We start from the raw sequence: 26,681 nt of genomic DNA on the forward strand, positions 1-26,681 counted from the left end.
TTGCTTGTGCTGTGTATTACTTAATTGGTGGGAAAAAAAGGGAATTTTTTGGAAGAGCTGTTTCACCACTGTGTTCTGCTTGATCATTTTTTATAGGCTTTTCCATTTGGGTTTCCACATATTTCTCTGGAATAACATGTTTCCTTGTGTTCTGCACATCATTTTCTGTTGTGCCTGTGGAGGGCACAGTGGGAGTCAGTCTTTCAGCCAGTTCACTTTTCACTTTGTCAGCCGTATCTTTCCAGATATTTTCTGTAATAATAAATAAATAAAATGATAGGGTAAGACTGCAGACTCTTAGCAGCAGATAAACACATGGTCACCACAAATTCACAAAAAATCAGTTGAAAAATTTCTCTGGGATCTTATAACCACCATTGGTGCATTCTTTTGCTCTGAAAGTGAAGTGCACTATGGTGTGGTGTTAGATACCATAACTATTTTGCTGTCAGTAGGGAAAAGATCTTTCTGTGTGAATCTTTAGCACTGCCAGTCCTCTTGCTGGCAGCTGCTATAAAACATAAGTAATGCGTTTCTAGAGAGGTGAGAAATAGTGGCTCTATCCACCACATTCCAGTGACCATCCATTATCTGCACACTGTGTACTATCACCTCACCTTACTTCAGACAGATGATATTAAATATAAAGAAATACCAAACACTGATATAAATGCACTTAGTTCTCCAGGTAGCACATGCTTACGAAAATTCTCTTTTTTTTTTTCTGGTGTAGAGAAAGAGCCATCACTCAGCTTCCTTGAAGTCTGTGTTTTCTGTTTTGCTCTGTATATTTTTTGTTCCTGGATCCATGCATGCTTCATTGCTTCATCGGGAGTCATGCGCAGGGCAGGTTCCCACCTTAAATCCATGGTAGACAAATAGTTATTCAACTATTTCTGTACTGAAAATTAGTTTAAAAGTCAAAAGATTCAGTATTATCTTCTGAAAGTCAGGTCATGAGGACATTTTTTTGAAACAAAAGAATTTTAACTGAAAACAAGGAAAAATCTTATGTGGTCTTCTCCATCCTTCAAAATTTTTGTGTGCTTTGCTGATCAAACCCTCTGCAGCATCAAACCGTTTTTAATATGCAGTTCATGGTGTTATTAGGGTAGGGACCCTACTGAATATTTGTTTCAAGGTTTTCACATTCTGTCAATGCAAGCTCCAAGAAAGGGAACATAAATGAGACATAGGGTAATTCATTAAAAGATATGTCTTCCCTTTAAATTAGGGAAACATGAAACTACTGCACCTGAAACTACTGTAGAGACTTAGTGTAAAAAAACTCATGAGAGATCTTATTATGGAAATGAAAGGTGATTTTTTTTGCAAAATCTCTACGTTGACTTTATCCTCTCACAGGTTTCACTCACTCAGTTCTCACACCCACATACTTACAAGTACCAAGCGTTCCGGCCAAGACCACTTGCATGTCACACAGAGGACAAGGGTTATCAGCTACCGAGTCCTCATCGCATCTCTGGAGTTCTTGATTGGTGATGATGTACTAGGCTTTATACAGATCTTTTATATCCTTTAGGAGTCACCTGCTATTTGGGCATGGTCCTTCAGATCAGAACCTTGCTGACTTCAGTCTCCATAAGTGTTAGGCAAGGTAGCTACTCATGGTCTGTTTTTCCTTTTATTTTGGAATATATGTTTGTTTTCCTTTCGGGCTAATAGGAAGATGAACGGCATATGTGATATTCTGCAACCTTGTTGCCATGCAGTTGCTGTGAGCTTTGAGATTTTTCACTGCTGGTCACTTGTGCTGTGGTTTCACCAGAGTGCAGGCTTCCTGGCTGTGACACAGACAACGCGCTCCCCAGTTTTACAGGTGGGAGCAGTGTCCTTTGTTACCAATACATACCATTCTTTCAACCCCTGTTCTGCTGTTTCCTCCAGTGCTCAACCACACATACATTTCCATTCGTACTGCATTCATATCAATCCTAATATTTCTGTTACTAATCTCTATATCAGTTGCAGACTATTTCATTCTGATCTGTCTAATCTCAGTGTTGTCCAGAACTGTACAGAAATAATGTAGGAAAACAAACAGATTCTTGTCATCACAAGAGCTAAGTGAATTTTTTTTTGGTCTGATGTTTTCATCTGCAAAACAGGTGTACACAAGTTGAACAAAACTATTTGTGAAGTCATGGCAAATGCATCAGGCTGCTTTGGACAGACACAGATTGGCAACTAAAAAAGACAAAATATTTCAATTCTTTTTGTCTCAAAAAGAGTTTTCATTTCAAACCTTACTTCATTCCTTTGAAAATTTAAACAATCTCAACATATAACATTTTTTCATGTGTGACCTGAAATGACTTGTTTACAATTTTTGTTGCTTCACTGAAATTATTTTCTAAATGTTCTGATTCAGCCAGCAAACCAAAATGGATCAATGATTCATACAGATTTAGCAAACAGAGAACATTAAAAGCAACCTTTTTGTGAAGCAGAGAGGGGTGATTTATTTTTTTTTCATGTAACCACAAGTTAGCAGGTATTTATTTAGAAAAGTACTACTGAACTGCTAGAAAGAAACTTACAGTCAGCATTAAAGAAGACACAAAATATTAGCCTTGCATAAGATACAGATAACACTGGAAAAGGTATGAGACCAGCTTCTGCTGCCATTATACAGTACAAATTAGGATCCAAGCTCAGCCCGAAAGCCTTACTGCACCTATGCAAGAGGTCAGTATTTAAGGCAACCAGACAAAAGTTCGTTCCTGCATGCTCCGTCTTTTAGTTTGACAGATGAGTAAAACCTCATTAGTAACCATCTCCCAAGCAAAAAGACCTATTAGTAAAATGACACCTCACATCAGCAGGGTCCCACCCTGTAAAATGCTTAGTAACCTGACCGCCTTGGAAAAGACACATGATCATGTTTGAGCCATGAAATAATTTGCTTCTCCCACAGTACTTCATTTATTAAAAAGTCCCATTTACTTTGTGATAACAGATGATACGCTGGTGACACTAAATCACGTCTCTCTTCCCCCACACAAACACATAGACACTTTGCCACTGACACTCTCACCGTGAGTGTGGTTCACTATTGGAATGGGTTGCCCCAAGAGGCTGTGGATCTCCCTCTTTGGAGATACTCAGAACCCGACCGGACAAGGTCCTGAGCAACCTGCTCCACGTTTGCTCTGCTTTGAGTGGGAGGGTGGGCTAGATGACTTCCAGAGGTCCCTTCCAACCTAAATTATTCTGTGATACTAGGTAAAAACTTTCTGGCATAGAGAATCTGTGGGATTTCTACCTTGCATGAAGACTGTTAACAATTACATGTTATTTGCATTTAGCAGTTTACAAAAATGTGCAAATCATCAATTTCCTTTAAGAAAACAGCTGTGGACCACTTGTCACACTAAGTATTCAGTAGCAAAATCCTTGACTGGAGTAAAGTCAACAGTTTATCCTAGAAATGACAGGATCTGAGACATATTAGATTCTTCTTGCATTCTGAGCTCCAGTGATTTATAAAAATCTATTCCAAGCAAGAGAATGGAAAAATACAGTCTATCAAATAATTCTTGAAATGTGCTGTAGACTGCTGTCAATGAAAAATAAGTATAACTATGATAAGGAGAAAAAAGGCTTAAATCAGCATGCAAACTACAAGGTAACACTCTGGTAACTGTGCTAAGTAATTCTCCATGCTAACTACCACAGTCAAGAAGAAGCAAGCAAACAATAACATTGATTCTGGGGTGGAGACATGGCTGAATGTACTTTGCCTTTTTATGCTCTGCTAAGGGGGAGACGTATAGTGTATTGGAACTAAAAAGAGTCTAATCTCTCCTCATCAAGGGAACATGCACCTAGAGAGAAAGATCTTTGTGAGCAGATATTCAAAGAAGCAGAACTGTTTTCATACATACACCACAGTGTATCACCTGATTGCCATTTCCAAGGCCTAGCACAGAAAATATAGTCAAGACATTCAAGCCAGCTAAGTCAGCTCCAAATAAAACTCCTGCTGGAGGAAATTGGAAGACTTTCTTCCCACCAAAGCGGGAGTTAGATCTAAGTATAAAACCAGACTTTGATCTCCAGATATGCACTGCCTTGGGACAGTGCATTACCATTATCTATGTTATCTGATAAAACAGAAAGGATTTAATACAAAGGTCTCAGTGGGTAAAAACCATTGCTTTTAGAGTTTAGACTCCAGCATCAGAAGAAGAAGATTTGCTTTTAGATATGATGATGTCAGCTTTCTTTTGTACCTTGGACTAATCCCGTATAGTCTTTCTGTGCAATGATTTCTCCCTACAATAAGCTGTGAATAATAATAATAGTTATCCAAATGCTACCATGTAGAAAAAACAAACAAACAAAAAAACCCCAAAACCCAAAACACCCCACCAAAAAAGCCCAACAGATAGAAAGATTTTAAAGGCATGAGAGAATGAAAGCAAAGTCAAAACTAGCCTGCTGCATGTAAGTCAAAACTATGAACTCACATTAGGCATCCTTTCAGAAAGTCCAAGAAACCAGCATCATGGGTTTTCAGCACTGTGCTTAGATCCTTAGAGTCTGGGCATCTCTTTTTTCCTTTGCTGTTAGTTATGGATTTAGGAAAACCTTTGGAATCTTAAAAAAATAAAGACATGCTCAAAAAATTACGTTAAAAATCCTCACCAAATATTTAAGAGAGTTGCAAAAACAGTACCCATATCCATCCCACTAACTCTGGTTTTGCCCTGTTGGATTGATAGTCTGCCAGCATTGTGGCAAACAATATTGGTTACATCCTAGAGACTGCATCCTACACTGTGTTTTTTCATTTGTTTTGTGTAATTTCCAAAACCAAATTACACACAGAGGAATGAACTTAATGTAAATTAGCTCCCAAAGCCCACTGTGTTCCTTTTAGCAACAATATTTTTAAGGAGTAACAGAGGAATGGATTTCCCAATCCCTTCCCTATCACCTTGGCAATGAGAGGCCCATAAGACATGAAAAGCACAGCACCAGGTTCATTTGTAGGCCTCATGTTACCCTTTTGCTTCTCCGCAATACCTCTTCCTGAAAGAAGTTTTGTCAGCTAAGAAGCAGCTAAGGTTCTCTGACCCTACCAGTGCTATTAACTAGTGATTAACTAGCAGGGAGGAATCCAGCAAGGACAAACAATCAGAAGCAGTTACCAAAGAATGTTCGCTTCCTTGATGCAGCCTGGATAAAATCAGCTGGTGGAAGACCCAATACCTTCAACATAGAAAATGAATTCATGGACTTACTCCTCATTTCATAAACATACATAACAACCATCAGGAGCGAAGCGGTATTTCACCCTCCATTTGAAAAAAAGTTGAATGTCACAATTTACTGTGAAATGTCTACAAACCATTTCCTATTGTGCCATTTGCTGTGGAAGGAATTAAGGGATTCCTTAGAGCTGTCTGCACACAGAAAATGTGATCTTATAAAGAATGACACTGGGATCTTCACTATCATAGAAGGCTCTAAGAACAAGCATCTCTGTTAATGACAGCTGTTGTAGGAGGCCGCATGGAGAGATGCTGTCTTTGAAAAATCTTGCACAAACTAACATGGCACTAGAAGGATCAGAACTTGGGGCTGAGTTCAACGTCAGGTTGCAGTTTAGTGATTGATAGGGAGTAACTAAGTAACTTGCTTTCATGGGTCAGTTTTGCACCTATTCTAACATTTGCACTGGGTAGGTGATCTGAGGTAGGAGATGTCACAGTACATTCCTAAAACTCTTTGAAAAACATTTACAAAGATGATAGAGCCAAACTCCTTGGTAGGGGCAGACAGTGTAAGAAGGGGCAACATCCACAAATTGTGGCTTGAGAAGTGCAGGGTGACTATTAGGAAAAACTTTTTCACCAGGAGAGTAGAGCAGCACTTGAGCAGGTCACCCAGCAGGTTTCTACTCAAACCTTTGAAGTTTTCAAGATTTGCTAGACAAAGCCACAGCTGACTACTCAAATGTTAGTAAAAATATCTCTCTCAGCAGGAGTTTGGACTAAAGAGATCCAATTGGACCAACACATATTTGATTTCTAAGAGAACAGGAGCCTGTTATAATTTGGATTGTTTTTCCTTCCCCTTAGATATGCTGCTTCTGTTCTAACTTTTCTGTACAAATTCTGACCAGATTAAAATATGTTTCCTTCAGAAGCAAGACAGTGAGTGAACAAAGCAGTGTTTGGCACATGAAACGGAAATCATAGTTTTGCATTAGAACCCATCCTCTCAAAGAGCCCTTTGGCTGCAATAAACCTCCCTCTAAAAGGCCAGCCCATGGCCAGTTATATTTCATTATCTCTTGAGATTTCTTTCTGTTGCTGGCAGTGTAGTTTATCAAATGAGTATGCAATTCAAAAGACAATCCCAAAAGTTACCTCCATGATGCAGGCAAGTTGGTCAACTTCATTTTCCCCTGGAAACAGTGGGTAGCCTGTGTAAAGCTCAGCTATGATACAGCCTAAGCTCCACATATCAACAGCCATAGCGTAAGGATGACCAAGGATCACTTCAGGCGAGCGGTAAAACCGGCTCTGAACATAGGTGTACACTATATCAAAACAGAAAATAAGACAAGAAGCAAAATATCATAATTGGGACAGAAATGTGGATTCCAGATTTCACAGAAAAGTGAAATACATGTTCAGGCATCATGTATCTACTCTATCCATTAGCTGACATTAAGGGAGTGCTCACATAGGCTCTGAAAACCTTTTCTAATCCCATCCTAAAATCGATGGGTGATATGCTTTCCACTAGTCTATTTGGAAATTGTTCTTCAACAAGTTTCACTGAAAGAAATTATTCTACTAATGCTTGTGATTCAGCTTACTCCATGTTCATTTTCCTATTTGGAGGTCTTCCCCTTGCATCAATCAAAAGTTCTTCATTATCACAGGCTTGCTCTGTAGGAAATACTGGTTTCTCTGACACCTAGGGAACATCTCCTACTGCCTTCTGATTTCCCTATTAATGCATTATAGCCCCACAGCAGATGTCAAAAGATCTCATTCCAAGATTGGGACTCATCATAGTGAGTAGACTAATTCTTTTACCTCTTGTCATTCAGAGAACTGAACACGATTACAGCATGCAAGCTCTGTTATTTTCTTATTCCTATCTCTCTGATGGTCACTTTGTTTATATTTCTGCACTTCTTTGCATCCCCACATACTCAACAGCTTTCTGGAAGGAAAGCACCCTGAAAAGTAAGTGCTGCACAATATGTGATTTCACCAAATCTGTGCAGTTAGAGAGTACTGTGGTGGCAATCTGTGCCCTTGTGCATTTGACCAACTGCGTAATTGTTGTCTGCTTTTTGTCATTCTTGTCACAAATAAATAGCTGACTTCTTGTTTTCTACTCTCTAATCCTGTACCACTTTGAGGGTTGTACCAATTCTTGTTTCAGCTGACAGAGTCTCCTCAGTCATGCTTCATCTTTCTTTTCACTTGTTTTGTGTTTCGTTACTCTCCGCAAATATTTCAGGCTGCATCTCAGATTACATTCTACTCAAACATGGGCAAACCTAAAAAGATTACGCACTCCTACAAAACTGGGACATAAATGTTATGGTCTGAATCGCAAAATATAGATGAACAGGTTTGGCTCAGCTTATGTATCAATCTTGCATAGGAAAAAGATGAGCCATTTAAGACTAGTTTTGTTTTTCTAAGTTAATAAAATGCAGTGCAGATTTCTTTCTTGGGTTTTGTTTTTTGTTGTTGTGTTTGGTTTTTTTAACATATTATATTTGCATTCCTGATGATGATATCATTCTTGCTTTACAATATGTCTATTAATGTTAAGATTTATTATTAGGTGAATTTTTATACATTCATTTCTCCTTTACAAATTTTGTTCTTGTTATCTCCTGCACGTTCTACTTAAATCTTTGATAAAAAAAAAAGTAAAACTGGACTTAGACTTTCTAAAATAAAAGCATCGTTCCCATTTCCCCCGTTGTATTAATCCAAAAAGTACCAATTATAATTTAACCATCCCACTGAGAAAGGCTCTCTGGGCCTGACAAACTCCTTGTTAAATGAAGTATTTGGATTATCCTCATAGGTCTTTTTCAGCTAACCACTCTTGCAAATGCAATTCTGGTTTCAACAGGAGTAGAGGAGCTGATCAGGCTTGGGACAGAGAAAAAGCATGGTAATAGCTTACTTGTCTCCTACCAGTATTTGTTCCACAACCAGTGGCCGAACAGTTCATCAGATTCTAATTAGGGGCACAGGTCACTATATTAGCTCAATCAAAGAAATAGTTTTTCCACATTATTTAAAATTAAGAAAGCTTATTAAGAAAATTACATCAACTTGACTTTTCTGCAAACCTCTTTGGTGTTCATAGCAGCTTGATCCAAAATCAATAACTTTAACTGAACCTTGGCCTTTGTGGTATAATAATATGTTCTCCTAAAGAGAAAAAAAAATCACAGGGAAAAAAGAGGTTTAACACCACATTAGGTTAGTGAACACTTTGGAAAATAAGCAATGCATAACACATTGGGTTTACAATTATCTGCATAATAAAAGCTCCAAACTACAACTTCCTTGAGAATGCATTTGCTAACATGAGTACGCATCCAATAATGTGCAATTAACCAAAGCAGAGGGGACATTTGTAAAGGTACCCAGTTTGAAGGTTAGCTACACAGGGACACTAGTCCCTCACATACAATCCGTGCCATTGCACTGTGCAGTGTGTGGTGTTATCAAGGCACCAGCCAGTGAGAATGCTTGCCATGTGAGCAGAGTTCCCCAAAACTCATTATTGTTAATCTAGTAAAAGGCAAACTGCATCTGGTTGCATGCTGTGCTAAATTAACCAGAACCATCCTTTTGTAACCACAGAAAGCCCCTGCCCCATGAATGAGTCGTATTTCTCTCCACTGCTTTCAACTTTCTCCAGACTCTGTAAGCATACCTCTCTCCACCTCACAGGAGTGTGATGCAGAGATCCCAAGGTAGTGATGAACAGAAATGGTAGGGTCCTATGGATTATTAGCTGCGTGCATATGGGTACAGCACTGTGTGCCTACAATTCCAGCTTGAGAAGTGATTCTTAAACAGCTAGCTCAGGAATATTTGCACTGATGAGTAAACATAGCCTATTAGCTCTCTTCTGCAGAGTTGAGTTTTATCCTCATTAAAAATCTATCTCAGTCAAGGATTTCCTTTGATTTCCTTTCTGATCATACAGTCTTCTCCACTTCTCAGCAAAGAGATGGCTACCTTTATCAACCAGTTTTAAAGTGATTATACATCAAAGCTTTGAAGGACTGAGCAGTTCCCAGGTTGATGCCAAATAATGACATAGTAGTTTCTTGGGTAATTAGTGGACTCATAAGGAAATCCTGTGCGTGACAGGAGGGAGAAGCTGCTACTGATGAAAGTCAAGGCAAGGACTGACTTCCACTACCCATGTGCTCTTGGTTCTGTTATGGGAAGAAGCATCCCCTCTCTGCAGCTAGCTAGCCCTTCATGCTCATGGTAGGCCAATGCAAGGGAGCTGATTAACTGCAAAACCAGGTTCTGGGGGCAGTGATTACCTAGCATTAAGTAAGTAAGTCCAGAGAAACTCCATACTCTACCTTATGTTGAGAAATATCATAGGAGGCAGCTGGAATAACAGATGTGAGTTTCAGGCAACATAAATTAAATTAATGAAACTGTACAATTGTAGAATGAGAACAAAATTCTCTTCTAGTTAACTCACTAAATGTTCACTAATATGTTACTCTATTTAAATACAGACTACACTCATTGATCTTGCCAACCTCATTCCTTGTCAGTGGCTGCCTGGAAACAGATTTCCCGTTGGGCTAATTGTGTCTGATTAAGATATTTTGGTTATCTTGCAAGCCTCACTTCTCACTGCAAATTGGCCTGGCAAAGATGTTGGCAAGACAATGGGTACAGACAGTATGTGACTCTTCAGACTTCTGAGTCAAGACATATTAAGCAAAGTGAGAGCAGAATTTAATCTTTAGCATTTTTACTTGAGAGCTGATTGATTGATTGATTTATTTATTTATTTATTGGTTCATTTGCAGTTTTGAAAAAGAAATCAAGAGAAACATTCACCTAAAATGAAAACAGAATTAAAATACTTCAGAAATCTCAGAAAATTGCAAAAATTTAAGATTAGGGCTTAAGGAGAATGGAAATGTTTCACCTAGCATGAATGCTTAGCAGATACAGCAGCAGGAATGGATCACAGATGTTCCTCCAGAAACAAGTGAGCACCCTAAATACTGTACTATAGAACTGCTTTATCATTTAGTAGGCTACTTAATTTTATAGTTATGTATATGAAATTAAACAGACTTAACAGGATAACCTGAAACAGGCTGCCTTGTGAATATCTCCTTGCATTATAACGTCCCTCATATTGAAATACTTAATTTCAAAAGTACTTTTTTCTTTCTCTAAGCAAAAAGTCATCACCTGAATTTGATTCATATTTGCATACATTTTGGCAACCAGATAATCTCGTATAATACTGCAGTGAATGAACTGAATCAATGGAAAGAATCACGCAACTCTACTACTAATACAGTCTGAAATAAGCTATACCTTCTGTACAAATACCCTACTGGGTTTTAAGGATTCTTCTGAGAGTTCCTCTCAATCAATAAAAACTAGGATGAAGCTAATGTATTCTGTACAGAATAACAGGTTATGAAATGACCGTACTTACAGGCTTCAGATCACAGTGAATGATTCTTTCCTGGTAGAGCACTTGTAAACATCTCAGCACACACTGAGTGAAGTGTCGAATTAAAGACAAACTGAAACCTTGGAAATTGTTCTTTTTGATCAACTCATACAAATTTATTCTGCAGGGGTTGTAGGGGTGGAAGAAGAAGAAGATAGAAAGCAGAAAAGAGATTAGGGAAGTTATTTTTAAAGGCATGATTAGTTTACAGTGCGTTAAGAGAGTGTTTAGCCTGTCTTCCTACATGAGGGAGGACTCATGCAGAAGAAAATTACTTAGTTTATGCACAAACATCTCCCTGAGCCTCCAGATGTAAAGAAGACATAATGTCAGTGGACTTGCTTGCTTGCTTGCTAAACTCAGTGCTATGTTATGCAGCTGTGCTGATTTTCACCAAGAACAACTACCATTCAGGAACTGAGAGAAATAAATTTTCTTTAGTCTCCTTTCACTCTCATTTGTCTTTGCTTTGGCACATTGTGTAAATCCTTTTCGTCTAAAGAGTCTTTAATCAGCAGTAAATCTTTCTAGATAAATACCCCCATAAATTCAGGTCTTGTTAGGTTTTTATATCCTCCTGTCACCATCATATCTTAGCTCTTTCCAGTAGGGCATTAAATGATGTTGCTAACTTCTGCCAAGCGTGGCTGGCAACACGCGAACGCTGCCCTTGAGACCCCAAGGGCACCACCAGCCCTGATGGCCCTGCCCAGTAGCCTGGCGTTCCCCCCACCTGCCCACGCCCCACATCAGCCCCCTGGGGCCATCAGCCCCTGCTGCAGTGACACCACAGCCGGGCTGGTCTCCAGCTCCCCACAGCCCTGCTATGGGCCCCACCAAGCCGGGCCCACCCACGGGCCCACATCCCGGCCCAGCCTTGGCCCATTCCTGTACCCAGGGCTGGGGCTGCCCCAGTGCCCCCCGGCTGCCCTGCTCCTGGCTGCCAGGCCCTGCCCTGATGGACTCGAGGGAGCCCCCATAGCTCCCCGTGCCAGAGCCCTGGGGAGTCCCCAGCCTGGCCTGCACCCTGACAAGTACTGAGTGCTTAATGTGTGGTCATTCTTCAGAGGAGGAAATGGCCACAGGGATGGTGGCTATTGAAGGGATGCACAAGGGTGTCCTCAGCAATATGATCTCAAGAGGTGTCCTCAGCAGGACCACATGCGTCTGCAAGGACATAAACAACTGTAGCTTTCTGCCTTCCCCACTTGTGCGTCCACTGGTGTCAGGCAAGGCCCATTCCTTCAGAAGTAAATGAAGTTACCAGGACTTGATGGAGAAGAAAGTTCACAAATTAAGGGGTTTTCACTATATTTTAGAAGCAATAAAAATGTGAACAGACAATTATTTTTATATGACAACCAGTCTTCAACTCTTCTGTAAAGAGCTGAACATAGTGGCTATCCCATGAACGTTTTCCTACAAGTTTCCATAGCAGCTTTCTGAAAAGACTGGTCTATGTCTTCTCTGGAGAGAAGGAGTCAACTCTTATCCCTGTGTGTCTGTAAGCGATAGACTCACATGCAGCAACACGATGAATTTAGGTCTCTCTGAGATCAAGCCTTCCATACGATGATGAATCTTCAGCAAGGGCTATAACACGTGCAGCAATGGGGGTTTTACTTTAAGAGATGGGGAACTGTGCGTAATCTCCGTAATTCCAGTTTGATGCCCTGATTACAAGGAGGCTGATGAACAAAATGATCTGACTTCTCTAAAATTTCTCCAAAATTCCTCCTAAGATGTGTCCTGCAGCACAGGTTCATAGACAGCAAGAAGAAGCTGTATTTTTAAATTATTTAATATTACTCATATTTATATACCCTGAAGTTTACCAGTCTTGAATTCATTGTTTTACTCTTTTCCCCATAGGTCTTCCAGGGAAGAATACTTCAATACACAGCACAGAAAATAAGGGATGGATCATGTCATTGTCTGTGTGAAGTCTGAAATGGGGCCTTTTTCAGTTCACCTTTGGTGATCAAAGACTCAGTTATGCAGTCTGTATTTAGACAGTATTCCTTTCTTCTAACATTAAGAGCTGCAAATTCTTCTGAAGAAGACATAAAAATTAAAGCTTGTAAGGCACAAGATCTACAATGCCCCTTAAGATTTGTGTAAAGGAAAATATAGTTTACCCCAGCAGTTCAAAGGAAATACAGAAGTGATTGCGAAAGTAGAAGTATTCCTTCATGTGGATGATATTGTGAGTATCATCTTTGTCCTTCTTCAGGAGAGCATCAAGGATCTTCACTTCTACCAAAGCCTGGCTGTGAAATCTGAAATATCATGACAGGAATAATAACATTCTTACTGTAAACTCAACATGTGGGACAATGATTAAAAATTTACCGTTCACCCCGTTAACTACTGTAACTTTGATTCATTATGGTTATTTCCTAGTCTAAATATACTGGCCTTACATAACACTTAAGAGTAGTTATTTTGACTTGAAGTCAAATAAGTCTGAAAAAATGTATTAATGAAAAAGTTTCAAATGAGCATCCAGAGTAAAATCCTAGTGCTTTCAAAGTCCATAGGAATGCTTCTGTTTACTCGAACAGGGCCATATTTCACACCTACCACAGTAAGACAGTCAGTTTTGAAGAGCATCTTTACATTTAGTGTTCACTGAGGGGGAAAGCTGAACAGCTAAAACTCTGTTGCTGGAGTCAACAGCATCATTCTCGTCTGCTTCATTGACTCCGGTTCAAGCTAAACTCAACTGAAAATTTGTAACCAGTCACATAACAAGAAGAGGTTGCTTAGGACCATAGCATAGAATTTTTCATGTTAAAATGAATGACTGGAGCCTCCCAGCATATTCCTGTGGTTTTGGAGTTTTGGGGGGGAATGTAGGCTCTCAGCTCTCAGTCATGCAGGGCTGGTTACCTGGGTTGTATATTAACTGTGTCACAGATACAGACACCTCCTTGTAAGTCTGGAAAAACTGTGCCTGCTTTCATAGACTATGTCTCCACTGGGTCCAGGCCAATTCTGAGTCCCTGACATCACCTTTCCTCACTCTGTTCTCACTGTGTTTAATGAAAGCCTGATGTACAGGAGGGTTGATTTTGCTTTGTTCACATTATCCCAGATTGTCACTGCCTATATAACAAAAAGCTGATTGTACTGGTTTAAAGTCAACAGATGTCTCACCTTTTCTTATTCCTTATTATTTTCAATGCCACTAATTCATTGGTTTTATGATCCAAGCATTTAGCCACCTGCCCAAATGACCCTTTCCCAATGACCTCCAACACTTCATATCGGTATGCAATATGGTCATGTAAAACCTTCAAAAGAAAACAAATAGTTCAGATTCAAATAGTACGACAAAGATCGGGCTTTAAAGTAGTTCATGTGTGTGTGAGTTTACCATCTATGAAAGATGCTGGACTGGTAGCAAGTGAAGTCTAAATTAAACAAGGGTGACAGAGAAAATATCAAGTGCATGCTTCATTAATCCACCTACCTTGCATCAATCCTAAATGAGATGCAAAGTGGGTCTCTCTTTAGGATTCTCTTCTGAGATTTAAAGTGATTGGTACTGATGTTTTCACTATGTGAATATTTGTCTTCTAGAAACAACATTTATCTCCCATAGATCACTTAAGAGTTGGCAGACAGTCACTCAAACTTATTGAGCTGAAAATGAATACCATAATTTTTCCACTTACCTTTAAGTAGGAACCATGCTCATCATCGTAACAATTATTATTCTGGGTTTCAGGCAAACCTTCAATCTTTTTAGCTTCCAGCCCAAGAAACCATAGCTCTGTATAATTGAAAATTTCTTTTTGCTCATAGACTGTTAACTGGTTTCTAAAATTTTTCAAGGCTTCTAAATCAGAAAACAAGAATATAAAACCAAAAATCAATAAAATGTCAGAAACCTGATGGTAAATTGCTTTTACAATGGAACATTTTACAGTAGCGCATGCCACTTTGAGCAGGAGGCTGAGTAGCTGACAGTTAGAGGTCCCTTCCAACCAACAGTTCTATGATTCTACAATGTTGACATTTTGCACAAATTTATGTTTCTTTTTTTGTTTTCTGACTTACAGTATTATGTTCAACAAAGCATTCATCATCTGTCAGCAAGACTTTTAAGAGAGCTTAGGTAAAAATGATTTGATTCTGAGAAAAGTTATGTACCTAGATGTTTTTGAAAATCCCATCTGCTTCAGCAAGCTTCATAGCTTACATTAAAAAATTGTATGTTTTTATTGGTTTGATTGTCATATTTATAAAATGGCAGTAAGCTTTAGTTAACCAAAGCTTTCAAGTACTTGTTTTTCTGATAGAAAATGTCAAGTTCAGATGTATGAGGTTAGGAATTAAATGGGGCCCAAATCTGCTGTTCTCCTAGTTCTGATTCTTCCTGCATAGGAATATTTCAGCTACCTTAACACCTCCACTTATATCATTTACATCTAGATAAATAATCAGACAGTAGCATTACAAATCAACATGTTCTCTAGGCATGCATGTGGGTGTTTTGTTAAACAGTGGCAGATCTTCATCCACTAATGCAGGGATGCTAAATCATTTCAAAGCAAAAGGCCACTACTTTTTTTTCCTAGACTCCTTCTAAAAATAAATTAACTCTGCCAGAAAGTTTCTAGATCTGAGAACTCCCAAAATGCAACTTAGCCCACATAGATAAAATGTGACACAGCTACAAGCAAGTGGGAAAAGTGTTTTATCACTGTAATAGAATATTGCTGTCACCTACATGACCTGTCATAAGTCTTAGACAAATATACATTCTTTTGTATAATGCATACTTCTCTTATTTACGTATTTGTGTTAGTCTATTCATTCTCCTATTGCATACATCCCCAAGTAGGATTTTTAGAAATCACTGAGCCCATCCATATTCCTGTCCTCCAAATTGTTTGTTAAATATTTCAGTGACCATTTAGCATGGGACCTCTGGTCACTGAGTATCCCGACTGCATACACTCCTTATCTGTGCAGGCTGCTTTTCATTCCAGTCTTTTTAGCATGTTCTGTTATATTCTACCTGAAGCTGTCATAGGCAGTTTGACACTGATGCTGGTGCTTTCCAGTTCTGATGGTTTTGTCTGGGCTCTGGTATCAGTTTCAGGAAGACTGTCTGGAAGGTTAAATTGGGAAAAATTGCCTCGAGTTCCATTTTCCTGCCAAGTGAAAAAAAAAGGCGGGGGGGGAATTTTGTTTTCAAGTATTTTCATGAACATTCAGCTGATCTGCGATTATATAAATATATACAAAAATATATTAAAAAATGCTACATTCCCAAAGACAAAGCTGCAAGATATTTATTTTGGATTTGTTGAGCGATGTCTATGTCAATTTTGTGCTGAGACAGAACAAGCATGCTTGAGGACTAGAATGCCTTACTTACCCAGAGAGCAAATTCTGCCAATAGCACTGGAGGCTATTGGACCGTGGAAAGATAAATCTCTAAATAAGAGAAGGAAGTTCATCTTCCAGGTTCATTCAATACATGGGCTCTCACTTTCTATAAATGCTACAAACTGCCATGGTTTGATTAAGTTGCAGTAACTTGCATGAGCTAGTACAGAGGGCAGGAAAGATAGCATAGTAGGCATTATCCATCTCAGGTTTCTATGTGGGCACATCCACTGGAGAGTTGTGCTAGAATCCTTGAGATTGCTTGTGCAGCCCACAGAACTGCAGGGACACCAGCTTGGGTCTGCACACATACACATCTATAACAGAAACATCAAGATTGGTATGAATGGGGAATGAATGGGCCTGCGTGGGTGCGGAAGCACTAGAAGGAAGAAATTGCAGAAGAAAGGATACACAGATGTCACCTATATCAGCAGGTGATCAAGATCCCAGCACATGCAGATTCTCAGGGCTCTCAGAATGGGAAAAAAAAGGACAGACTACAGAATCAAGCCATGAAGAGATGATGGAGGGTTGGAGATAAAAGAGCACCAGATAAGGAGACAGAAGACAGTGTACTCTGGGATAAGGACATAGGGTGTGGGGGCCCAGGCCGTGTTCTCCTCAATCCTTTCACTGAGGGTAAAAGACTCAGCTGGAGATGATGCATCCAGTAGATCAATACCTGGCTGAAGCTACAGAGAGGGCTATGGCTTCTACGAACATAGGATGAGGAACAAGAATTGCTGAGCAGAAGCAGGATCTATCTGATGAAGCAGGGCAAGAGTGTCTGCAAAGAGCTTTGCTAACCTAGTGAAGAGGGGTTTAATTAGGTACAGCAGGGAAGAATCTTCATAACCTAAAGGCCCTGATACTCATGGGGTAATTCAGTCACGTCAGTATCTGCTGAAGTGACAAAAGCATTCTGGGAGATTTCTGGACTGTGTTCTTAATGCAGGTGATCTGAGATGCACTGCTGGACCTGTTATTCACACGCAAGGAACAACTGGTTGAGGATGTGAAGGTCAAGGAAAGGGCAGCTTTGGCTGCAGTGACCATTTGATTATGGAGTTTAAAATCCTCAGAGAAGTGAGTGAGACAACCAGAGTTACAAACCCTGGTCTGCAGGAAAGCACCTTTTGGCTTGTTCAGGGATCTTCCCATTATAAACCCATGGAAGATTGCCCTGGAGGGCAAAGGCAATCAGGAGAGCTCATTGATCTTCAAAGTCAGTCTCCTTAAAGCACAAGAATAGTCCATTCTAACATGCAGAAAGTTGAGCAAACATTGCTGAAGGCCAGCATGGATGAAAAGGGGACTTCTGACCAGGCGCAAACACAGTAAGGAGCACAAAAAAGGTAGAAGTAGGGATGCATTATCTGGGCTACATGCAAGAGACACTACCTGGAGTGTAGTGCAGGCATGTTTGGGAAAGCCAAAGCTCAGCTGGAATTGCAGCTAGCAAGGGATATGAAAGTCAATAAGAACAGTTTCTGTAAGTACATCACCAGCAAAAAAGGAAGACTAAGGGAAATGTGAACCCACTGCCCAGTGGAATTTGGGACCTAGTGACCAAGGATTTGGAAAAGACCAAGGTACTCAATGCTTTTCATTGGTAAGTTTTGCCCTCAGGCCTCCAAAGTCCCTGAGTCTAGAAGCAGCGTTTGTGTAAAGAAGCATTACCTGCAGTAGAGGAAGATAGTTGGGGACCACTTAAGTAGCTGGACATACCTAAGTCTGCAGGACCAGATGGGATGCACCTGAGGGTGTGGAAGAAGCTGGCCAATGTCATTGCAAGGCAGGTCTCTATCATCTTTGAAAGTCGATGGCAATCAGGAGCAGTTCCTGACCATTTGGAAAAGGCAAACATCACACCTGCCTTCAAAAAGGGCAAGAAGAAGGCTTCAGGGAACTACAGGCTGGTCAGCCTTACCTCAGTCCCTGGGAGGGCTATGGAACAATTCCTCTTGGAAACCATTTCCAACCAAATGAAAGACAAGAAGTTGATTTGGAACAGCCAGTATGGATTTGTCAACATAAGTTGTGAGCAAATGGTGTCTGAACAACTTGATTGCCTTCTCTGATGAAGTGATTGGCTTGGCCAATGAGAGAAAAGCAGTGGACATTGTATACTTTGACTTCAGCAGGGCCTGTGACACTGTCTCCCACTGTATGCTTGAAGCCCAAACAGTGAGATATGAACTAGATAAATGGATCAGAATGTGAGTGGAAAATCGGCTGGATGGTCAGGTTCCAAGGACTGTGATCAGTGGCAACTGGTTACTAGTGACACCCCTCAGGGATCAATACTAAGGCCAGTACAGTTTAGTGTCTTTATTAATGACCTGGACAATGGATGAGTTCACCCTCTCAAATCTGCAGACCATAGCAGGGTTGCTGTCCAAAGGGAGTTCAGCAGGCTGGAAAAATGGGCTACAGGTATCTTCTGAAGTTGAACGAAGGCAAATGCTAAGAAGTCCTGTACCTGGAACAATATATACCCATGCAACAGGACAGGCTGGGGGACAACTGAAAGGATGCCGCTTTGCAGGGAGGGGCCTGACAACAACCTGAACATGAGGTAGCAGCGTGCCCTTGTAGCAAAGAAGGCCAAACACATCCCAGGTTGTATCAGCAAGAGGATAGCCAGCAGGTTTCCAGTACAAGAAAGGCATTGACCAACTGGAGCAAATTCAGCTGAGAGGTCAGGGGATGGTCAGGAGCCTGGAGCACATGATATACAAGGAGAGGCTGCACGAAATACATTTGTTCAGCCTGCAGAAGAGGAAGCTTCAGGAGTGATCTTACTGCTGTCTAGTTACTTGACAGGATGGTATAGAGAAAGCAAAGCCAGACTCTTCTCAGAGGTGCGTGGTTCTAGGACAAGATGGGTATGTGGCTAATGGATACAAGTTGCCTCACAGGAAATGCTGATTAGATATTAGGAGAAACATTTTTTAGCATGAGAGTGATTCACTATTGTAACAGGTTGCCCTGAGAAGCTGTGGACTCTCCAACCTTTGAGATATTCAGGACCCAGCTGGACAAGGCTCTGAGCAACCTGCTCCAAGTTTGCTCCGCTTGTAGTGGGAGGTTGGGCTAGATGTCTTCCAGAGGTCCCTTCCAACCTAAATTATTCCTTAATTTATTTATAATTTCTCATCCCTTGAGAAAGTCTTCATGACTCACAGAAGTGGGACAGGATGGAGACACAAAAGATCAGTCTCTCTCAGTGTCAGAAGGGTACAAAAGCCATATTCAATAACCAGCACATGGTTGCCAAGACAAGAAGAACCCAGGCGATGTGATATGGACTAACCAGCGGGCAATCCTAGTCCACCACGTCCTTGCAAGAAGTCCTGGCTGGTATCGCTTGGATACATGCATCTTGGTGCTTGTGAGTTTTGGGTTAAGAATGTGTTAGCGTGAGTGAAAACGGGTTTGTTTTAAAATGAAATCATCTTCCCATACTTGCCTCTAACCTTGCTACTTTTTTTGCAATATTAACTGCTACAAAAGCAGGGCAACCAGGTGTGAGGGGCACCACTTGAACAGCTCAAGTACAGGTCTGTGCTGACACAGGTCAGTCCTACTGCTATCCTGCTGAGCCCCAGCTTGAGAACTCCACTCTGGCCATTCCAATACACACTCCCTCAATTCAGCAATGCTGTGTTATTTCTAAGGAAGGGTAAACAAAGAAGGTCTCCAAAACAGACAACACATAATCATGCTTTCTAGATTTAAATGTTTATTGTCCCCTGGTATTTCTAAGCCAAGTAAAAGGCTTTCTTATTGGTGTTTACACAGCTTCTTATATAAGTCTATAAATTCCATTTAAAGAGTTAAACAAAAACCTCTGGAAAACACTTGGCTCCAATCTTTTCACAGAAAATAAAATGGAGGAATGGTTCATTTTCAGATGCAAAGCTTAATCATTGGCTTTTGTAGGAGTTGAGTGCAGGTTTGACTTATGAAGGCCACAGAATTAAGCTATAAAGAAAATTTAAACTCTTTTGGAGACTAACCCATTCCACCTCATCATTCATGCTATTATGCATCTTGTAGCTTCGCCCAATGACACACACCCCCCCAACCAAATTAAATAATTTGTAGTAGTAGCAAGCTGCCAATTTCAAAGTCAAAGTATTTGAGAAGACTCTTGACTTGCCAAACAAAATGCTTTATGTGGCGACTTCCAGTGCAAGGGATCTGAAAAGACTTCATATCAGAGCCCTATAGAACCTGTCAAATCTCTCAATAAAGAGACTCCAATGAAGAAGAAGAAAGGTGAAAAAGGAAGTGATCAGAGTAGTGGTGGTGAGTAGTGCAGGTCCCTGATTTGTTGGGGAGAGAAGCAGCAAAGGAAGAAGAGTACAGACAGGGGATGTACACAGGATTTGTGAAAAAATGAGAAAGAAGGAACGCCAAAAGTGAAGATGACTTCAAAAACTTCCTGTGATGGTGGGTGTCCATTAAAATATCTGGAGATATACACAACCATGCTGGTAAGTAATCTGTCTATTTGACTGTTTGCAGTTGTTCCTTTTTCTCTTTAGCTATGGCTGAAAACAGACACTGATGCAAATGCTGACACTAAATTATTTCTCTCTTCCCACACACAAACACACTTGTCACACTTTGCCACTGACACTCTCTTAGCAGTACTTAGAGAGAAGCTGATTAACCAGGCAAACACAAGATGTCTAAGAGCTTTATAACTCACCTGAAGAGAGGGGAGGACATTCTGCAAGCTCTTATTTGTTACCTGAGGCAGGCTGCTTTCAAGGGGGGGAGGGTTTGCAGTGTCTGCAACCAAACCATGCTTTGCTTGACCTTCCAGATGTGGGAGGGAAAGAACACCACGACTGACTTTCTAAATAGAAAGCATAAGTAAATATTACATAACGACCTAGCAAGCAATTCTGTGTAACACCTTCGAAAAACAGAGGGATTTAAAACCTTGTAAAACGTATATGGTTCACTTCCGACACCTAATGGTGAAGGGGAAAAGAGCAGATACTCTCCGGCAGCTCCCAGTTGTACTAATGGGAAGGAGGAGTTTGTCCAGGCAATCGGGCAGCCTGGCACATTTTAGGGCACGAAAGTTTCCCCACAAAAACACCTCCATCCAGCATCAGAGCAGTGACCGCTTCAGCCGGAAAAGGTGGTTGGGCTTGGGAACCGAACAGCCGTTCCAGGCAGCAGGGGTCCTTTGAGTGGGGAAAATAAAGCACATGTAGGGTAATAAGCAGGCATGAATTGTAAATGGCAGGCAACATCATTAGCTATTCCCAGCAGCAAAAGAGAAATTGGGACTGGACTGCTGCCAGACTCCAGGGGTGGAGACAGTGGGAGGGTCTTCCCTGCACTGGTTTCTCAATATTTCCTTCCCCCTCATTTCCCATGGAGTTCACTTTGACTAGGACCCTTTGTTGCACTCCTCGTTAGTGAGGAAAAGGCAAGCTCTGTGCAAACTTTACTGAAAAATATATTCATATTTTTTCATTATTCAAAATATATGCTTATATTCATTTGAAAACTCCAGGATTATTAGTCCTTCCTTTAGACTTCTCCTGTTTGTTATTTGCAAAACATTTCTACACCACTCATTCTTTAAAGTCAGTCATTTAAGGATACGGTTTTATGAATGTTCGGACCTCTAATATTCTTGGATATCTAAAGTGAGAGAAATTACACTCTTAGCAGCAAAGAAAATTTTCGAGGTAGGCTATTTCTTTGGCAAATAATTAAAAAATTATCTGAAATAGATCTGAAATAGATCAACTATGCACTTTCAAATGCAGAACAAGGTCCAGAGAGTTAAGGCTACAACCCATATAAGCCAGTGAAATTTTTGTCATCGGGGAAGAATAGAAACATATTTTTCAAGCTTTTGATAACAAAGGAGAGGTTTGATATTTTCTCAAAAAGCAAACAAACAAAGCTCTCAATGCAATCAACTTGAATGAATAAGTTTTCCAATACTATGGAAAAGTCTTTAAAACCTTAGAACTGAGATTCCAGTGGACTTTTCATGAAAGCTTCAAGAAACAAAAGTGGCTAGGCAGAAGAAATGCCTCAAATGCTGCTGAACAGCTAGCAAAAACAAAATACTCGCAGGCACTTGGGACAGTCATACAGCTACAGGGAAAATGGAGGAGGGCAGGGAATAAAGGACTTCCCTCTGCTCAGGTTCATTTATTATAAGGGGTCTCTTAGAAAACAAGCATTCAGGTATTTTTAAAGTCAGCTGAAGAGGCACGTACCTGATGGAAGACTCTGTTAGATCCCAGATGATCTCTCTCTTGAACAGTCAGTTGAGACTGAGAAAATGCATCCACACGGGAAGACTGCAAACATGAAATGATGCTTTAATAAAAATTTTTCTGGAAAAAAATCCTGAAATCTCTGTATGGTTTTTGTGTTTCTTTCCTTTGTGGCAATGTCTGTGCCAACCCAGTGTATGAGAGAGGACCACAAAAGCTGCTGAAAACACGCTACGGTCTAGCAATTCCTCTCCCAGTTGAACAGCTGCTTTGTGGGCAGGTGCAGAGACAGCTCGCTTTGCCTATTATGCCTCTCAGCATGCTCGATATGCCCATGTGGTCAGCGGAGGGGAAGGGGGGGCCTTTGCCATCCCTAAATATGTACTCGAAAGCCGATAGTGAGTCTGCTTGGAAAGACAGCTTTAAACTGCCTCACAAGGTAGATATTGTGAGCCCATCCATTGTTAAGAGCAGCATTAAACTGCTTCAACTTGTGGTACAGATTTTATAAAAGCACAAATCAATGTTTAAATTTACTGAGACATAGAAAAAAAATCCATTGGTTCAAATGGACAGATAATATTAGCAACAAATACAAAAAAAGAAACATGGGGAAAGTGCTAAGCAGCTCATAATTTTTAAGATTTTGCTGGTGTTTTCAGCAGTTTTTTTTTAAAGGTAAACACCATAAGTAGCACTGTACATTTCTGTCCAATAATAAATTGCAGTGAATTGCAGAAATTTTTATGATAATTTAGATACTGAAAACTCTGTGGCTAAAGCAGCTTGGAGCTCTGCTCTATAGGCTGGAGTGAACCCCACTGGGTTTGGTCAAAAGTAGTCCTTCATCCCTGGGCTCTGAGACACAATGTCATTCCACTCATAGTCAAAAAAATCATCTTTATCCAAGTAGACACATCAGTTCCACTATAGAAGTTCTGAAGTTGTAGAACAGCAGTATTTTCTCTAGAAGCAGAGGAACTTGGAGCAGGGAACTTTAATTTAGAGTTTTAAAATAACAAATATGCAGCCAAAATTATCTTATGGATGTGAGCTGTAGATTAAATAATACTTAAATAAAGCAGCATGGTATTCTTCTTTATCTGTTTTGCAGCCAGGGCTTCCATGGCCTGCACCTGTCACACAGTCTTAAATGGGCAGAGCACCTGCTGATGATGAAGTCTTTGCTCTTTGCAATGGCTTTTAGCCTATCCAGTGCCAGTATCAGTGCCAGGGGATCACTTTTTAAAGGCCTTTGTCATGGACTTCAGTTAGTCTACATGAAAATATGTCTGCATACTGGAGGAGTATGCTTAATGTGTTTTGCACTGGCTCATGCCATAAAACATCTGCCATGATGCAGCCTAGCCACGCTGAAGGGGCCTCTGTCTGAGCCTGAAAGAAGGGACAACTCAGATTAGACTGCTGCATCTGTGCCCATACACTGCATATACATAGAGAAGCTGTAGTGGGTGAGGGATCCTTGTATACAAACTGATCCATGCACATACAGTGACCTCGATATATCCAGGGTACATCAGCATTGCTACAAAGGTGCAGATCAAGCTGAAGATACATGTACAATGGCTCTGACACATCCTGCTCTGTAAGTATGGACTAGGTGCTCAGAGAGGCTGTGGGATCTCCATCCTTGGAGATGAGGTTAGATTAGAGACTTTCAAACTAAATATGGAGAGAAAACTCTATGCACAAACCTACCTGATCACATGAAGGAAATGCTACCCTTTGACATACAGGTTCAACTGTCTCACCGTCAACCATGAAGGCACCACTAAAGCTGGGCAGACCAGCTAGAAACTGCCCTTTGGACAACTGTGCTGTTAGTGTCCATGGCAGGTATTTTTTCTTTCTTTTCATTTGAGAAGTCAGGAGAAAAACCCCACAAATCAATAAGTCCTGCAAGCTTAAAGGGTAAACTTCAGATTCAGAACAAGCTGAGAACAACAACTCTGTGTATAGCCTTATTATGCTAATTGGGTACAGTTTGAGAGGAAAGGTCATGGATATCTGTGGAGCAGAGGAGAATATTAGGAAAGGGAAAGGTACTAAGACCTGTCTTTGCAGGACATAGTAATTCCCATCTTTGGAACTGGAGATCAGCTGGCCAGGGGTAAGGGATTATGTGCTGTAAATCCAAAACATGCCCAGAGCCACCACAACAAACTCCCCGGAAGAGAACCACTGGATTACTGCATCCTACATATGAATGCCCTAAAGCATGATATACTTTGCCCAGTGCACGAAATATCCTTGTGGTCACTATCCTTCAGTGTGACTTTGCATAGATGATCTATGGAAAACCCAGCGCCAGAGTATTTTTACAGACAAACACTTCACATGCAAACTACGTATCCTGCATTTCAAGGGAGAATCACATTTGTTATGAAGGTGAGTCTGGGATCCACATTCATAACTCTACTAGATATATCAACCCAGCTCTTAATAAGACTATTAATTTTAGTGCATGTTATACTTTTTCCCACACTTCATCTATACTTTACTCCTAGCTAGCTTTGTTTTTCAGTTTCTGGAACTGATGAAAACATTACACTCCATTTAAAGACAGTTTCTTAACCACTTTGTGCTTTTCTAACTACAGGTCAATATAAAGCCAGGATTTTAGGGAGAAACAGCTATCACTGAAAATCAAAGAAACAGTGGACTTCACATACCTGTACAGACTGCAGAGTCTTCACTCCAAAATGGCATTTTATTTCTTAGCAATACTTTTAAAAGGCTATGCAGTCATGTCTATATTACTAAATGTAAATTTCAAAATATATTGTATTTACTAATAGAGCATGAACAATTCACAAAATGTCTTTAAAACTCAGCAAGAGCTAAGGAAGCAGGTGAGTGAGCTCCAAGATGTGCTGCCAGAATTTGGAATCCATTTAATTTCCATTCACTGGGGAAAGTTTAACAAGATTTTGAGATGGACATTTCTCCTTTTACACTGCAAAAGCAAAATCAGTCCATCAGCCCATGGCCACGCCTTTTTTTAATCATGGAAATTTGTGATTCTCTTTGTCTCTCTTTCTAAAAACCTACTTATTAAGGGTTTATAGTTCTTCAGTGCTCTTTGGGCAATTTATTCAAAACACCTTAAAATCAATAACTGATCAACCCTCATAACATTCCCCCAAACAGGTAAATAGCATAATCTTTTATCCATGGAAAAACTCATCTGTGCCTACAACAGTCCTGCTGGTGGCTGAACGGGGAGCAGGTGGATTGATCAGTTAGTCCACAACAGTGACTTATTTGATGGTCTTGATCCAGATGACCCATCAGCTACTGCTCTAGCAAAATCCTGTACATCTAGTATGGGAACTACAGCTGAGCTGTTGTGACTGGTTTAATTCTGGCAGATGCACTCTAAAGAAAAACTGCAGCAACTGTTACTATTCCCCTCCATTTCACTCCTGGCAGTCCTACTCCTATAGAACTCAGCCTGTCCTACAGCTCCAATACTGCACTTCAATCCCAAACTATCATCTCCTGCTATTCCAGCCCTTCAAATCATGTATTACTTTGCTAATTCCAATTATCACTCAAGAAACAGAACAATGTCCTCATTCACTACCTGGTCTGCAGTCATAAGAAGTTTTAGGTACTGAGCATACAGCATTCTGCAAAATCAGAAATTGTGACACATTTTCATAATTCCCAAAATGTCAGCTTATTTTTTCAGTACCCAGTTGACCATAGAAATCAGAAATGTATTAGAATTTTAGAAATTATAAAATACACAACTATATAACATATAGACTCCACTGTCTCCTCATTTAAATGGGCACTTCTCTCTGTACTCTATCAAAACTGAATAAAGCCTGTAGAATGCAATGTAGGTGTTAAATCATGCAATATATTAAAAAGCCATAGCAAATCCAGTTTCACTCCCTCAAAATACAGTAGGAACATAAACATTTTCCCCACCTTGTCAACTATTTCTGTCAGCATAACTGCAAGAGCTGTTAACTGCAGGATAGAGGTTGTTTATTCCATTCGGCGAATGCATTTCAGGAAGCCCACCTTCATCTAGTCAGAGCATAGCAGGATCAGTTTCATACACAGTACCCTGATCAGAAAAAAATGGATAACCCTTCTGCTTGGCTTCAGATTTAAATTTTTATCCCGGAAATATGCCAGTGACTATTAGCTGCTCTAGTATTCTTTTGGTGGCCATCTGTTCCCTTTCTCAGCCTCCTTCTAGCCAAATATAATTTTCCATATTTA

General features: G+C 40.3%; 1 protein-coding gene across 1 annotated transcript; it reads right to left on the reverse strand.

The window, feature by feature from the left end:
* Nucleotides 1-16: 16 nt before the first annotated feature.
* DYRK4 (dual specificity tyrosine phosphorylation regulated kinase 4) lies at nt 17-26,405 on the reverse strand. The gene is made up of 14 exons (XM_050910551.1): nt 26,382-26,405; nt 22,422-22,505; nt 20,879-21,028; nt 15,782-15,917; nt 14,433-14,596; nt 13,912-14,048; nt 12,891-13,031; nt 10,735-10,873; nt 8,366-8,447; nt 6,402-6,574; nt 5,178-5,238; nt 4,494-4,623; nt 704-858; nt 17-252 (listed from the first exon to the last, which is right to left on the reverse strand). The coding sequence occupies exons 1-14, from the start codon at nt 26,403-26,405 to the stop codon at nt 17-19; spliced, it is 1,812 nt and encodes a 603-aa protein (XP_050766508.1).
* Nucleotides 26,406-26,681: the final 276 nt, after the last annotated feature.

Source organism: Gymnogyps californianus, chromosome 1 (assembly GCF_018139145.2).
Source record: "Gymnogyps californianus isolate 813 chromosome 1, ASM1813914v2, whole genome shotgun sequence".
Lineage (NCBI taxonomy): Eukaryota > Metazoa > Chordata > Aves > Accipitriformes > Cathartidae > Gymnogyps > Gymnogyps californianus.